The following is a 16,475-nucleotide window of genomic DNA, read 5'->3' on the forward strand; positions in this document are numbered from 1 at the left end:
TGGCCCACGAAACTTGGGGAAACACTTACTTACATATTTCAGTTTATTTAAAGGATATTACAATGAATATAGATGAAAACATGGCTGGACCCAGTGGCTCACGCTTGTAATCCCAACACTTTGGGAGGCCGAGGTGGGTGGATCACCTAAGGTCAGGAGTTCGAGACCAGCCTGGCAAACATATAGTGAAACCCCGTCTCTACTAAAAAAATACAAAAATTAGCTGGGTGTGGTGGTGCATGCCTGTAGTCCCAGCTACTTGGGAAGCTGAGGAAGGAGAATTGCTTGAACCGGGGAGGCAGAGGTTGCAGTGAGCTGAGACTGTGCCACTGCACTCCAGCCTGGGCAACAGGCAGAGCAAGACTCCATCTCTCAAAAAAAAAAAGATGAAAAGATGTATAAGGCAAGGTTGCAGAGCTTCCATTCCTTTTCTGGGCATGCCACCATTTAGGACAGTGGTCCCCAACATTCTTGGCACCAGGGACCACTTTCATAGAAGACAAGTTTTCCACAGACGGGGGTGGGGGGATGGTTTGGGGATGAAACTGTTCTACCTCAGATCATCAGGCATTAGCTAGATTCTCATAAGGAGCACACAACCTAGATCCCTCGCATGTGCAGTTCACAATAGGGTTTGCACTCCTCTGAGAATCTAGTGCCACTGCTGATCTGACAGGAGGTGGATCTTAGGCGGTATTGCTGGCCCACCTGCCACTCACCTCCTGCTGTGAGGCCCAGTTCCTAACAAGCCATGGACTGGTACTGGTTCGTGGCCCAGGTGTTGGGGACCCCTCATTCTAGAAACCCTCATGTGTTTTACATCTTGGAAGCTGTCTAGATCTTGTCTTTTTGAGTTTTTATGGAGGCTTTATATATAGGCATGATTGGCTGAACCATTGGCCATTGGTGATTAATTTAAAATTCAGCCCCTCTGTCCTCCCTAGAGGTTTGGGGGTGGGGTTGAAAGTTCCAACCCTCTAATACTGCTTTGGTCTTTCTGTTGACTGACCACCATCCTGAAGCTACCTAGGGGATGCCAACCATCAGTCAACTCATTGGAATACAATAAGACATCACTTTGAAGATTTTAAGGATTTTAGAAGTTACATTCCAGGAAAAGGGATTAAAGACCAAATATGTATTTTACAATATCACAACCAAACACTGGGAAAAGAATATGCAGATGTTTTTGACTTGGGAAACAGGGTTACAGGGTCTGAGTTGGCATTGATACCCAGGAACCTGAAGTACCACCAGTGTCTTCCCCTCTCAACACTCCCAACCCTGCTCTCACAGTGGGTCCAAAAACTCACATTATGATAATTTCCCCCATTTCCAAATGTATAATCAGAATGAACATGTTTAGCAGTTTTGGCAGAAAGGCCATGCTCCTGAAACTGCACCCCCACCTCTGCCAAGATAGTAAATATACTGTATTCTGGGGAAAATGGCAGAGATTAGTTCAACCCTTAAAGACTTAAAGGTTGTAGGGGTGTTGTCTCCATTATAGTCACATTCAGTTTCAGCTGTTTGACCTGTGCAAAAACTAGATGGCCTATGGTGAATAACAATGGAATACTACAAACTTAAGCAAGTAGCAGTCCCAATTGCAGTGCTGTGTTGGATATGCTTTCTTTACTGGACAAAGTAACAGCCTCTTGTATAGGTATATAGCTGCTAATCTAGCACAGGGATCAGCAAACTACAGCCCATAGGCCAAATCTGGTTCATTACCTGTTTTTGCAAATCAAGTTTTATTAACATGCAACTATCATTTATTTACATATTGTCTGTGGATGCTTCTGTGCTACAATGGCTGAATGTAGTAGTTGCAACACAGACCATATGGCCTGCAAAATTGAAAATATTTACTATGTGGCCTGGCGTGGTGGCTCACACCTGTAATCCCAGCACTTTGGGAGGATCACCTGAGGTCAGGAGTTGGAGACCAACCTGGCCAACATGGTGAAACCCTGTCTCTACTAAAAATACAAAAATTAGTTGGGCATGGTGGCGTGTGCCTGTAGTCCCAGTTACTTGGGAGGCTGAGGCAGGAGAATCACTTGAACCTGGAAGGTGGAGGTTGCAGTGAGCTGAGATTGTGCCATTGCACTCCAGCCTGGATGACAGAGTGAGACTCCATCTTAAAAAAAAAAAAAAAGTTATACAAATCAGGTATTAAGGATATGTTAATCAGACCCAACAACCAAGCAGTGTCAAGTACTCTGGATTCCTTGGTTAGACATACATACTCAAGGTGATGGGGGATAAATGCTGCAAAGATGCAGGGGCCTGCGACATTGGTGAAATTTTTAGTTCAGTGGTCTGAAGCATTCTGGAACATCACCTCTAAATTAAAGTACAGGTTATTGCAGGCCTCTTATGGTTTCGGAGGCAGCATATTCTGCACTTGGGGATGCAAGAAACAGCTCTGCAACAGGTCCAGGGGGGCCATATCACCTGGAAAATTCCATTGTATTAGAGGTATCTGTGGTAGGAAAAGAGACTGTAGATTCTTTGATAATACCCAATAGGAGGGAGGGTTCCAGCCCAGACCTCCAGGATTCTGGAGTAAGGTGATGCCATTTTTAGCAGAAAAAGTTTTACCATTTGAAATGCATTTTCTGGCTTGCTGTTAGGCCCTGGAAGAGACTCAGTGCCTGACCATGAGATACCAAGTGAACATGTGACCAGTTGCCCATATAACCAGCTGGTTATCATTAGACCCTCCAAGTCATGAGATTGGGTGTATACAGCAGCAAGCCATCTTACAGTGGAAATGGTACATTTGGGAAGAAGCCCAGGCAAACTTAGTGGCACAAGTAAGTTAAATTGAGCAAGGGGCCCCAGCACTCCCCTGTCACCTACCTCTGGTGCACTGATTCCTTTTTCTTAGCTCATGCCTCTGGCCATACAAAAATTCCTTCAACCACCTCACAAAGGAGGGAAAAATCTAGGCCTGGTTTATGGGTAGACTGCCCTGTTATGTTGGGGTAAGCCAGATGGACTACAACTTCTCACTGAGACCTACTCGGGTGGTTCTGAAAGACAATGATGAGGGAAATCTTAACGTGTAGGGCTTCAGGCAATGTACTTGATCATTTCCTTTGAGAAAAAAAAGTGGCTGGAGATAAAGTTATACAAGAACTCATGGTCAGTGGCTTTGCTGGTCAGGGGCCTGGAAGAAACAAGATTTAAAAATGGGTGACAAGGTTGGATGAAGAGCATTTGGATGGGTCAGTGAGAGTGTAGCCTATTAAAGCATTGCCAGCAAAGGACTAAGTAACCAGATGGACAGGATGTTTTTTTTTTTTTTTTTTTTGAGAGACAAAGTCTCACTCTTGTCACCCAGGCTGGAATGCAATGGTAAGATCTCAGCTCACTGCAACCTCCGCCTCCCAGGTTCAAGTGATTCTCCTGCCTCAGCCTCCCTAGTAGCTGGGATTACAGGCGCCTGCCACCACACCCGGCTAATTGTATTTTTAGTAGAGATGGGGTTTCACCATGTTGGACAGGGTGAATTTATCAGGACTACCTCAGCTGTCCCAGTGCTTGCACAGTGTACTCATGAATAGAATCACCATGGTGGCAGAGATGGAGGCTACTCATTGGCCTAGAAACATGGACTCCTGTCACCCAAAGCTGACCTAACTACTGCTATTGCTGAGTGTTAAACCTGTCAGCAACAGAGACCAATGCTGAGCCCCCAGTTCAGTACTACTGAAGGAGAACAACCAGACACTTGATGGTGAGTTATTACACTGAACCTTTTCCATTTTGGAAAAGGCAAAAATTTATCCTGACCTGGGAGGCGGAGGTTGCAGTGAGCCGAGATCGCACCACTGCACCCCAGCCTGGGCGACAGAGCGAGATTGCATCTCAGAAAAAAAAAAAAAATTCCGGCCGGGCGTGGTGGCTCACGCCTGTAATCCCAGCACTTTGGGAGGCCAAGGTGGGCAGATCACGAGGTCAGGAGATCGAGACCATCCTGGCTAACACAGTGAAACCCCGTCTTTACTAAAAATACGAAAAATTAGCCGGGTGTGGTGGTAGGCGCCTGTAGTCCCAGCTACTTGGGAGGCTGAGGCAGGAGAATGGTGTGAACCCCGGGGGGCGGAGCCTGCAGTGAGCCGAGATCGTGCCACTGCACTCCAGCCTGGGCGACAGCAAGACTCTGTCTCAAAAAAAAAGAAAAAAAAAATTCCAAAATTCCTCCCCCTTTCCTCAAGGTAGGACAAATGTGGTGCCATTTATGTTCCAGAGTTCTAGTGGAGGCTAAACTTACCATCTGAATCTATATCTTTGGCTAACCTTACCCCCCTGTCCTATATTGCTTCCCTCACTTTATTACAGGTTTTACTTGAGAGCACTCCCTCAATAAACCATTTGTACAGAATCACTTTCTCAGGCTCTGCTTTTAGAGAATCCAACCTAAGACAGGTTAATAGTGGTGCCAACTAAGAAATATCAAGAATCAGAACAGTTTAGGTTTGACAGAAGCTAGAGCAAAAGTGAGTTCAGCTTTGGAATGTTAAGGTGCCATTGGCTGGAATAGATGGGGGGGCTTGGTCAACTTGATTAAAGTGCGCCTATGAGTAACCTATAGCCAACATCATAGCTTAATGGTGAAAGACTGGATACTTTTCCTCCAATATCAGGAACACAAGGATATTCACTCTTGCCACTTCAAGTCAGCATTGTGCTGAAGGTTCTAGCCAGAGCAGTTAGGCGAGAGAAAGAAAGAAAAGGCATCCAGATTGGAAAGGAAGAGATAAAACTATATTCACAGGTGGCATTATCTTGCATACAAAAAATCCTCCAGCCTGGGCAACACAGTGAGACCCCATCTCTACAAAAAATTTAAGGGTGGGTGCAGTGGCTCATGCCTGTAATCCCAGCACTTATAGATGCCAAAGTGGGAGGATCCCTTTAGCCCTGGAGTTCAAGATTACCCTGGGCAACATAGTGAGACTTTGTCTCTACATAAAATAAATTTTAAAAAATTAGCCAGGCATGGTCCCAGCTATTTGGGAGGCTGAGGTGGGAGGATCACTTGAGTCTAGGAGGTTGAGGCTGCAGTGAGCCGAGATCACACCACTGCACTCCAGCCTGGGCAATAAAGTGAGACCCTGTCCTAAAAAAAAGAAAGAAAAAAGACATTGTGGAACTGGCACAAGAATCGATGTAGTGATCAATGTAATATAATTAAGATTCCAGAAATAAACTCATATCTATAGTCAATTGATTTTTGACAAGGGTGCCAAGACCATCCCATATGGAAATAATCGTTTTTCAACAAATGGTGCTGGGACAACTGGGTAGCAACATGCAAAGGATTGAAGTTCGATTTTTACCTCAACACTATTTACAAAAGATAAAATCGATGAGTGATGTAAAAGAAAGAACTAAAACTAAAGTTCTTAGAAGACAACACGGGTAAAATCTTCATGACTTCGGGTTTTGCAAAGGATCCTTAGATATGGCACCAAAAGCATGAGCAACAACAAAAATATAAGTTGGAATGCATGAAAATTTAAAAGTTTTGTGCCTCAAGGGACATCATGATGAAACACAAACCGCAGAAAGGGAGAAAATATTTGCAAATCACATGTCTGATATCTGATAAGAGACTTGTATCTAGAATATATACTTAATAATAAAAAGGCAATCTGGGCCGGGCATAGTGGCTCACACCTGTAATCCTGGCACTTTGGGATGCCGAGGCAGGTGGATCACCTGAGGTTAGGAGTTTGAGGACAGCGTGGCCAACGTGGTGAAACCCCATCTTTACTAAAAATACAAAAATTAACTGGATGTGGTGGCAGGTGCCTGTAATCTCAGCTACTTGGGAGGCTGAGGCAGGAGAATCGCTTAAACCCAGGAGGCGGAGGTTGCAGTGAGCCAAGATCGCACCATTGCACTCCAGCCCAGGCAACAAGAGCGAAACTCCATCTCAAAAAAAGACAATCTGGGCTGGGTGTGGTGGCTCACATCTGTATCCCAGCACTTTGGGTGGCCAAGGCAGGAGGATTGCTTGAGCTCAGGAGTTCAAGAACAGCCTGGACAACAAAGAGACTTTGTCTCTAAAAAAAAAAAAAAAAAAAATTAGCTGGGCATGGTGGCATGTGCCTGTGGTCCCAGCTACACGGGAGTCTGAGGCAGTAGGATTGCTTGAGCCTGGGAGGTCAGGGTTGCAATATGTTGTGTTCACGACAGAACAAGACCTGTCTCAAAAAAGAACAAAGAAAATCTGTTGGGCATGGTGGCATGCGCTTGTAGTCCTAGCTATGCAGGAGGATCCCTTGAGGCCAGGAGTTCAAGGCTGCATTGTACTATGATCGTGCCTGTGAATAACCACTGCACTCCAACCTGGGCAACATAGTGAGACGTGGCTCCTTGAAAAATTGTTTTTTGGCTGGATATGGTGGCTCATGCCTGTAATCCCAGCATTTTGGGAGGCCAAGGTGGGCAGATATCCTAAGGTCAGGAGTTTGAGACCAACCTGGCCAACATGGCAAAACCCAGTCTCTACAAAAATTAGCTGGGTGTGAGGCCGGGCATGGTGGCTCACGCTTGTAATCCCAGCACTTTGAGAGGCCGAGGCGGGCGGATCACGAGGTCAGGAGATTGAGACCACGGTGAAACCCCGTCTCTACTAAAAATACAAAAAATTGGCCGGGCGTGGTGGCGGGCGCCTGTAGTCCCAGCTACTCGGAGAGGCTGAGGCAGGAGAATGGCGTGAACCTGGGAGGCGGAGCTTGCAGTGAGCCGAGATCGCGCCACTGCACTCCAGCCTGGGTGACAGAGCGAGACTCCGTCTCAAAAAAAAAAAATTAGCTGGGTGTGGTGGCATGCGCCTGTAGTCCCAGCTACGCAGGAGGCTGAGGCAAGAGAATTACTTGAACTTGGGAGGTGGAGGTTGCAGTGAGCCACGATCGCACCAGTGCACTCCAGCCTGGGTGACAGAACAAGACTTTGACTCAAAAAAAAAATTTTTTTTAAAGAAAAGTCAATTTAAAAGTGGGCAAAGGATCTGAATTTCCTCCAGAAAAGACATAAAAGTGACCTGTGTAAGCACATGAAGAAATACTCGACATCATCAGTCATCAGAGAATTGCAGATCAAAACCACAATGAGATACCACTTCACAGCCACTGGGATGACTAGAATCAAAAAGTGAGATAAGTGCTGTCAAGGATGGGGAGAAACTGAAATTTTCATACACTGCTGCTGTGAATGTAAAATGGTGCAACTGCGTTGGAAAACAGCCTGGCAGGCCGGGCGCGGTGGCTCACGCCTGTGATCCCAGCACTTTGGGAAGCCAAGGAGGGCGGATCACGAGGTCAGGAGATCGAGACCATCCTGGCTAACATGGTGAAAACCCATCTATACTAAAAATACAAAAAATTAGCCGGGCGTGATGGCAGGCGCCTGTAGTCCCAGCTACCCAGGAGGCTGAGGCAGGAGAATAGCGTGAACCCGGGAGGCGGAGCTTGCAGTGATCCGAGATGGCGCCACTGTACTCCAGCCTGGGCGACAGAGCGAGACTCCGTCAAAAAAAAAAAAAAAAAGGAAAACAGCCTGGCAGTTCCTCACATGTTTAAATATAGAGTTAACCATATGACCCAGCAATTCCATTCATTCCTAGGTATATACCCAAGAGAAATTAAAACACATTCACACAGAAACTTGTATATTAATATTGATAGCAACATTATTCATAATAGCCAAAAGGTGGAAACAACTGAAATATTCATCAACAGATGAACACATAAAATGTGGCTCATCCACACTATGGAATATTATTTGGCCATAAGGTGAAATGAAGTACTGATTAATGCTACAACATGGATGAACCTTGAAAACATTGTGCTAAGTTAAAGAAGCCAGTCACGAAAGACCACATACTATATGATTCCATTCATATGAAAGTCTAGAGCACAGGAATCTATAGACACAGAAAATAGATGAATGGTTTCTTAGGGTTCTGGATGAGGGAATGGGAAGATGGAATGGGGATTAGCTTAAAAGGCACTAGGGGGCCGGGCGCGGTGGCTCACGCTTGTAATCCCAGCACTTTGGGAGGCCGAGGCGGGCGGATCACGAGGTCAGGAGATCGAGACCACGGTGAAACCCCGTCTCTACCAAAAATACAAAAAATTAGCCGGGCGTGGTGGCGGGCGCCTGTAGTCCCAGCTACTCGGAGAGGCTGAGGCAGGAGAATGGCGTGAACCCGGGAGGCGGAGGTTGCAGTGAGCCGAGATCACGCCACTGCACTCCAGCCTGGGCGACAGAGCAAGACTCCGTCTCACAAAAAAAAATAAAAAATAAAAAAAAATAAAAGGCACTAGGTTTCTTTTTGAGGTGGTGCAAATACTCTAAAATTGACTGTGGTGATGGTCACATGTATCTGAGTATACAAAAAGCCATTGAAATATATACTTTTTTTTTTTTTTTTTTTTTTTACTTAGGAATACATTTTTTCCCCAAAAAATGCCATTGAGGTATACACTTTAAATGACTGAATTTCATACTTTTTGTTTGTTTGTTTCTTTTTGCAACAGCCTCTCCCTCTGTTGCCCAGGCTGGAGTGCAATGGTGTGATCTCAGCTCACTGCAACTTCTGCCTCCTGGGTTCAAGCGATCCGTTTTGAACCTGTAAGTCCCAGCCTTCCAAGTAGCTGGGACTTACAGGTGCATGCCACCACACCTGGCTAATTTTTGTATTTTATTTTGTAGAGATGGGGTTTCATCATGTTGCCCAGGGTGGTCTCGAACTTCTGGACTAAAGCAATCTGCCTGCCTCAGCCTCCCAAAATGCTGGGATTACAGGAGTGAGTCACTGTGCCTGGCCAATTGTATACTTCAAATGAGTGAACTGTATGTGAATTATATGTCTTAATAAAGCTGTTAAAGTCTGGGTGCAGTGGCTTATGCCTGTAATCCTAGCACTTTGGGAGGCCAAGGTGGGTGGATCACTTGAGGTCAGGACTTCAAGACCAGCTTGGCCAGCATGGTGAAACCTTGTTTCTACTAAAAATACAAACGTTAGCTGGGTGTGGTGATGGGTGCTTGTAATCCCAGCTACTTGGGAGGCAGGAGAACAGCTTGAACCTGGGAGGCTGAGGTTGCAGTGAGCCGAGATTGTGCCACTGCACTGCAGCCTGGGTGAAGAGACCCTGCCTAGAAAGAAAGAGAGAGAGAGAGAGAGAAAGGAAAAGAAAGACAGAAATAAAAGAAAAAGACAGAGAGAGAGAAAGGAGGGAAGGGAGGGAGGGAGGGAAAGAGAAAGGAAGGGAAAAAGAAAGAAAGAGAAAGAAAAAAGAAAGAGAAAAAAGAAGGAGAAAAAAAGCCGTAAAAAAAAAGAAAGTGCCATTGGCCATCAGGTATGTGAGTCTAAAGCCTGAGTTGGAAATAAAGCCTTGGAAGTCCCTTTCTGCGCTACCTACAGAGGGGCCCATGTGGCGTTGTTCTGGATTCCCGTCGTAACTTAAAGGGAAACTTTCACAATGTCCGGAGCCCTTGATGTCCTGCAAATGAAGGAGGAGGATGTCCTTAAGTTCCTTGCAGCAGGAACCCACTTAGGTGGCACCAATCTTGACTTCCAGATGGAACAGTACATCTATAAAAGGAAAAGTGATGGCATCTATATCATAAATCTGAAGAGGACCTGAGAGAAGCTTCTGCTGGCAGCTCGTGCTATTGTTGCCATTGAAAACCCTGCTGATGTCAGTGTCATATCCTCCAGGAATACTGGCCAGAGGGCTGTGCTGAAGTTTGCTGCTGCCACTGGAGCCACTCCAATTGCTGGCCGCTTCACTCCTGGAACCTTCACTAACCAGATCCAGGCAGCCTTCCGGGAGCCATGGCTTCTTATGGTTACTGACCCCAGGGCTGACCACCAGCCTCTCACGGAGGCATCTTATGTTAATCTACCTACCATTGCTCTGTGTAACACAGATTCTCCTCTGCGCTATGTGGACATTGCCATCCCATGCAACAACAAGGGAGCTCACTCAGTGGGTTTGATGTGGTGGATGCTGGCTCGGGAAGTTCTGCGCATGCGTGGCACCATTTCCCATGAACACCCATGGGAGATCATGCTTGATCTCTGCTTCTACAGGGATCCTGAAGAGATTGAAAAAGAAGAGCAGGTGGCTGCTGAAAAGGCAGTGACCAAGGAGGAATTTCAGGGTGAATGGATTGCTCCAGCTCCTGAGTTCACTGCTACTCAGCCTGAGGTTGCAGACTGGTCTGAAGGTATACAGGTGCCCTCTGTGCCTATTCAGCAGTTCCCTACTGAACGATGGAGCACTCAGCCTGCCACAGAATACTGGTCTGCAGCTCCCACTGCTCAGGCCACTGAATGGGTAGGAGCAACCACCGAATGGTCTTAAGCTGTTCTTGCATGGGCTCTTAAGCAACATGGAAAAATGGTTGATGGAAAATAAACATCAGTTTCTAAAAAATAAAAAAATAAAAATAAAAATAAAAGACTTGGAAGTCATCATCACGTGGATGGTAGTTTTTCTTTTTTTTGGAGACAGGGTCTCACTCTGTCATCCAGGCTGGAGTGCAGTGGTGTGACCTCAGTTCACTGCAACCTCTGCCTCCCAGGCTCAAGAGATCTTCCTACCTCAGCCTCCTGAATAGCTGGTGCACACCACCACCCCCGGCTAATTTTTGTATTTTTTGTAGAGATGAGGTTTTGCCATGTTGCCCAGGCTGGTCCTGAGCTCAAACAATCTGCCCACCTTGGCCTTCCAAAGTGCTGGAATTACAGATGTGACCCACTGTGCCCAGCCCTGGACAGTAGTTTAAATGTGAGAATGGATACAATCACTGAAAGAACACATAGAATGAAGGGAAAGAGAAGCTAATTAAATAAATGATTAGAGAGATAAAAAAACCGTGGAATATAGTGTTACAGAAAGCAGTGGGATTGAGTATCTATCACAAGATGGATGGATACACAAGGGATAATAATCATCACAACCTCAAATTCAATAGGAAAGCCCAAATAAGAAAGGAAGAATTCAGTGGTAATAGCTATTGATTTGGTGGTAATAACCATGGTGTCCACAAAACAGTGGGTACAAAAAGCAGATCATAGAAAGGGAGGCCTCTATCCCTATAGCTCCACTAAGATGACTTGCCATGGTCTGATCCTCCATTTTCCAAATCCGGTGGTCAATTTCCAGTTATCTTAACCTGTTTTATGAGCAGGAATGATGGAGATTATAGCCCCTTCTTGAAGCTTTTTTTTTGGTTTGTTTTATAAGACCCCTAACTTTTGAATTTTATTCTTCTTATTTCCTGGCTACTCTTTTAAAATAAATTTTGCTGTATGTTCCTCCTCTCTGACCTTTATTAGTTGGAATGCCTCAGGATTAGAGGTCTGTCTTTAAACTGCTTCCCTTTTCTTCCACATTGATTTCTCTCCACCCCATGGCTATGTATGCCATGTATAACTTCATTAATCCTTAATTTATACCTCTCATTGTCCCTTGTATGAGCCCCAGGTTCATATTTCCAATTGTTTACTCATAGCTCCATTCGGAAATCTAATAGGGATCTCCAGTTTAATATGTTTGAAGTAAAATTGGACGTTCCCCCCCGCCAAAAAAAACCTTGCTCCTGTCTCCTCACATGTGCTATCTCAGTAAACGACATCACTATTTATCCAGTTACTCAAATCAAACTGATTTTTGTACTTTGACTTTTGTACTTTTTCACTGATTTTTGATTCTGGTCTTTATCTTGTACCCCACATTCAATCTATTAACACATCACCTCTCCACCACTTTCATAGTACATCCTGAATCCTACCACTTTCATTGCAACACTAGTTTTGCAGGTCTTCTGCAATAGCTTCCTAACTGGTCTTTTAGCTTCTATTTGGCTTCCCTATAGGGAGTTCTCAAAGAATCAACCAGAGTGAACATCTTCAATTATAAATCAGATCATGCCACTCTTTTACTCAAAACCCTCCATGGCTTCCTAGCATTCTTAGGATAAAATTCAAAGTCCTTTCTTTGGTCCATAAGTCCGTAAGTGATCTGGCTTCCATCTTGTTTCTCCAAACTAAGTTCCTATCTATTCTTTTGCCACAGTGGCTTCCTTGCCAAGCATACTCAAGCTGCAGGGTCCTTACCTTGTTGTTTCTTCCGCTTGAAATGTTCTTTCCCAAGTATGTATAGCTTACTGTCTCACTTCAAACCTTTATTTAGATGTCACCTCAGCAGAGGGGCCTTCTCTGAACCCCCTATGTAAAAGAGCACATCCATCCAGGTAACCCATTTTTATTCTGCTTTATTTTCCTCTACAGTACTCTTCATAACTTTATTATCTGTGTGTCTCTCCCCTCCTCCTATGCTCCCAACCCTTGCACTAATAAGTTCCATGAATGCAAGAATCTTGGTTCTATTCACTGTTGCAGCCCCAGCACATAGAACAGGGCCTTCCAGAGCAGGAATTCAATAAATAGTTGTTGACTGAATGATGAAAGAATGAATAGGATGGTGGGGCATTAAATAGCTACTTTGTGCTGTAGCCCTCTTCTAGGTGTTGAGATTACAAAGATGATAAAAACATAGTCCTTGCTCTCAAGAATTTATATTCTAGTAGTATAGCTGGATTACAAACATGTAATTTTAAATTAAATGTTATAGGTAAAAAATGTTATTAAAAAACCAGTGCAGAGTAAGCGGATAGATAGAGGAGGATGACATGAGGTTCCATTTTAGTTACAATAGTCAAGAGCTGCCTGTGTTAGGAAGTAGGATTTCAACAGACACCTCAAGTCTAGTAAAGATCTAGTAGATGGACATTCCAAGAAAAGGAAAAAAACCCTAGGGCTGGGACATGCTTTGACTGGAGCGACAGTAAGGCTAATGAGGCTAGAGCAGAGCTAGGCAGTGTGGGAGGAGATGAATCAGATAAATAGGCAAGTGCTAGATCAGATCATGTAGGGCCCTCCTTAGAGGCAATTGATTTTTTGATGGCCTCTAAGACTATCATACTTTCGATTTTTATTATGTGATGGGAAGCTGTTGGAGGTTTTGAGCAGGGTGGGGACTGGGGAAATAATACGACCTTACTTTTTTTTTTGAGACGGAGTCTCATTCCATCACCCAGCCTGGAGTGCAGTGGTGCGATCTCAGCTCGCTGCAACCTCCGCTGCTGGGTTCAAGCGATTCTCCTGCCTCAGCCTCCCAAGTAGCTGGGATTGCAGGCGCGCTCCACCATGCCGGATAATTTTTTTTTTTTTTTTGTATTTTTAGTAGAGACGGGTTTCACCATGTTGGCCTGGTTTCCAACTGGTTTCGAACTCCTGACCTCAAGTGATCCGCCCACATCCGCCTCCCAAAGTGCTAGGATTACAGGTATGAGCCACCGCGCCTGGCCAGACCTTACATTTTTAAAAATCACTCTGGCTGCCTTATGTTTAACTGTAATGGCAATAATGGAAGTAGACAAACGAGGTAAGTTTCCATTGCGGTGGTCTTAAGTAATATGTAATGACTTGGAATAGGAGAGTAGCGGTAGGGGAGGTGAGAAAGGGTCAGATTTTTGCACCCTGGGCTTCTGGTAAGGAAAAAAAAAAAAAACCCAGCCTGGCAGCTGGGAGTAATCCTCTGCACGGTTACTGTAGGTGTCATAACGAAACAGAGTACAAAAGTCACCCCACATCACCCGGCCCACTCTTGGGAACCTTTACCCACACCACCCCTTTTCAGAAAAGAGCCTCTGGAATAGCTACACCTCAAGCTACTGAGCCCCTTCTTTAAAAATACGTAAATGGAGACTCTCAGGGGAAAATGGGCCTCGATAGTATAGAAACCACTTAAGGAAACAAAGTCCTGAAAGGAAACGGGGATTTTCAGAAGAAATCCTTGTGGCAATCATTGCTCGTTCCCAGTGTTCAAAAACGGCAAAACTGGCCATCATCCAGGAAGTGGCCTGCCAATCCCCTGGAAATTTAGTTTATTTCTGTCACAACTCTGGGAAGCCCCTAACTCGCATTTGTTTTGAGTATCACAAGGTAAGCAAGCCCGAAGAAACTACAAAAACAACTTTACCTCTTCGGTAATGCGCAGGCGCCCCCTCGCTCTGTTTTCCGTTGGCCTTAAGCCCCGCCCCTTGTGCGTCCTTCGAGGAGGGTTGCGAGCCGTGAGCTCGCGCGACCACTCTTCCCTCAGTCTTCTCGAGCACATCGTCGCAAACGGGGCCGGAAAGCGTGGCAGCGCAGGCGCAAGCGCAGAGCGCGGAGGCGGTGGTGGCGGCGGCCGCTGGCCAGTGTAAGATGGCGGCGGCGTTGGTGGTGGCAGTGGACGGGGCGGCTGGGCCTGGAACAGTCGGAGCAGCCGCTAGCAGAAGGATGACCCAAGACGGGAAGCGGGCTGCTGAGCCTCGCCGATTCCCGTGCTTGTAACTGCCCCAGCCGGACACCCCCCCCTCCCTTGACCTACCCGGTCTGTGTCTCGTTCCGGCTCGGCCTGCGCCCCCCCTCCGCTCCCCAGCCGGTTTCCCCTAAGGATGGGCCTGACCCATTTCCCAAGCTCTTAGCGCTCAGGTCTTTTCCTTCTGCCGACCCGAAGTCATCGCTGGGAGTACTGGTTGCCCTTTCCTCAGGTCAGCCCTTGTGTTGCCCCCAAGAGCCAGCCGCACAGTTCACAGGGACGCCTTGCTTTTGGGTGACCCATGTGTGCGCTCCTATTTCTCCCCTTAGTTGAGGGACACGGCTCGCCCTGCGTCTCCCCGTCACCTCAGGGCCACCGCGCAATGTGTCCCCCTCCCCCATCCCAAGTTCCCAGGCCCAGCACCTTGTACGGAAGGCGGAGGTCCGAGAATTCCGGAGTCGGTTGTTGTCTTGTGGTCTTGTACCCTTTGTAACATAATTCTCTTAGTTTACCTCTTCTAACTCCCAAATCTTTTAGGATATCTTAGAACGGTCCCATTTGGTCCCTGTTAGTTGGAAAGCATCTGGTGGCTTGAATTTCTGACTCATGATTGTTACTGGAGTCTCTGTAAACAAACCGGCACTAGCGCTATCACATTCTTTCCGGGATTTCCCCCCCTGCTCTGTGGCTTCTTGTTGAGAGGTTGTTTGGTTATGGTTTAGCGTTGAAAAGATTCAGGTTATCCTTTTAAATGACTTTACGTTTTATTGGAGCTGGGAGATTACTTACCTGGCTTCTAATCATCATGTTGGTTCATTTTATTTCCGTATGTGTGTGGGTTATTTGTTCAGTAATTAGAATTAGATCAAGTATTCTACTTTTAAGTAGTTTTGAGAAGGCCTAAAAATACTAAAGTGTATTCATAAATATTTTTATTATATTCAGTAGAAGACACACCTTTGCCATGTAAATTTTAACTTTTCTCAGTCCTTCAGTGAGTCTACAGACCTATTTTCTCAGGAGCTCAGCCTGGCCTTCAGTGATAAAAGGAGGAAAGGTGAGTGGGAGTTGGAGGCATTAAAATTCTTGAGTTCAAGACAGACTGCCCTGATGCTCAACTGCTGACCACTAAAGTCATAAAATTCCTACCAGTTTCCCAAAGAGTTTGAGTGTTGTTCTTGGCTTTGTTCCAGCTCTGGTTGAATTACTTTTACAAGTTTAATTGTCTGTGGGCTTCTTGTCTTTCTGTCCTAAACTATTGCTGTATATCTCCGAATGACTTAAGCCTAGAAGTGAATGTGTGCCCCCTACCCCATGTCTTCTTTTCTTCTTTATTCATTTTCCTTGTATTTTTTCTTTGTGTCGATCATATTTTTTACGTTGTTAAAAACTGGAACTTAGTTTGCCTGAGTTCTGTTCAGCCTGTTGTCAAATCAGGTCTCTTCCCCTCTCACAGCTTTGGGTTGTCATCCCTTGGTATTTAGAGGAGAATATTTAGCTGCTTGTGACTAAAAGCTGGGGAGTGATGAGTGATGCTGCCTTTAGCTGGTGTCTGAGTCCAGTCTATTTCAGAATTCCGACTTTTTAGGATATAGTGGGAAATTTTTTGTAAAAAAAAAAAAAAAAAAATAGTGGCTGCTCTTTCTTTTGTAGCTGGTCTGAAGAATTCTTGGTTAGCAGAAGAAACATCCTGGGCATTCAGCAGCATGGGTTGGTGCCAAAAAGGGAGTCAGAACATACTTATAAATGCAGTTTTCGTGAGGCCTTCAGGTTTCTGGTAGCAGAGACTAGAGGCTCATGGCATGTGACAGAAAAGCTAAGTGACGGGAAGGTAGGCCTGGCCGATTCTTAGTATCTTTATGATTTGTAGTAGGAAAAGATTGAGTGACACTGGTGGGTTTTATTCCATCTGATGACTGAATTAGAAAATGCTCATTATGGACTGGAATAAAATTATTAGTGATGGTGTATATGTGTATCCGTAAGATATAAAGAGAAAAGTACAGTCTTTAGAGATTGGACAGACTTTTAATTTAATTTTAAGCTTTAAATACTAGACTAATATTTCTTAGC

At 45.3% G+C, this 16,475-nt stretch overlaps 2 protein-coding genes and 1 pseudogene across 15 annotated transcripts in view; 2 read left to right on the forward strand and 1 right to left on the reverse strand.

The window, feature by feature from the left end:
* Positions 1–9,463: 9,463 nt before the first annotated feature.
* Positions 9,464–10,423, forward strand: LOC116469211 (small ribosomal subunit protein uS2-like; annotated as a pseudogene).
* Positions 10,424–13,264: 2,841 nt separating this feature from the next.
* The window catches only part of DCAF8 (DDB1 and CUL4 associated factor 8), a 48,825-nt gene continuing 45,614 nt past the window's right edge, over positions 13,265–16,475 (forward strand). For 3 of the 14 annotated variants that reach the window (XR_009213598.1, XR_009213599.1, XR_009213600.1), the window contains exon 1: positions 13,289–13,484. Coding sequence is in view for 2 of the 14 variants with exons in the window: in XM_058439125.1 (XP_058295108.1) it covers positions 13,301–13,484 (184 nt within the window). In the remaining 12 variants the exon portion in view is untranslated. The other 11 variants (XM_058439123.1, XM_058439124.1, XM_032153988.2 and 8 more) reach the window with 10 other exon arrangements.
* LOC131383512 (uncharacterized) lies at positions 13,626–14,999 on the reverse strand. The gene is made up of 2 exons (XM_058439127.1): positions 14,826–14,999; positions 13,626–14,348 (listed from the first exon to the last, which is right to left on the reverse strand). Exons 1-2 carry the CDS (start codon positions 14,896–14,898, stop codon positions 14,038–14,040), a joined length of 384 nt encoding a protein of 127 aa, XP_058295110.1. The 5' UTR covers positions 14,899–14,999; the 3' UTR covers positions 13,626–14,037.

This window comes from Hylobates moloch, unplaced genomic scaffold (genome assembly GCF_009828535.3).
Source record: "Hylobates moloch isolate HMO894 unplaced genomic scaffold, HMol_V3 SCAFFOLD_5, whole genome shotgun sequence".
Taxonomy (NCBI): domain Eukaryota; kingdom Metazoa; phylum Chordata; class Mammalia; order Primates; family Hylobatidae; genus Hylobates; species Hylobates moloch.

Excerpts from the sequence above, each read along its gene's own strand:
- LOC131383512 (XM_058439127.1), bottom strand. The coding sequence starts at position 14,898 with ATGTTACAAAGGGTACAAGACCACAAGACAACAACCGACTCCGGAATT. Across the intron at positions 14,349-14,825 it reads ACCTCCGCCTTCCGTACAAG|GCCCAGCCGCCCCGTCCACT; the intron begins GTGCTGGGCCTG and ends CGACTGTTCCAG.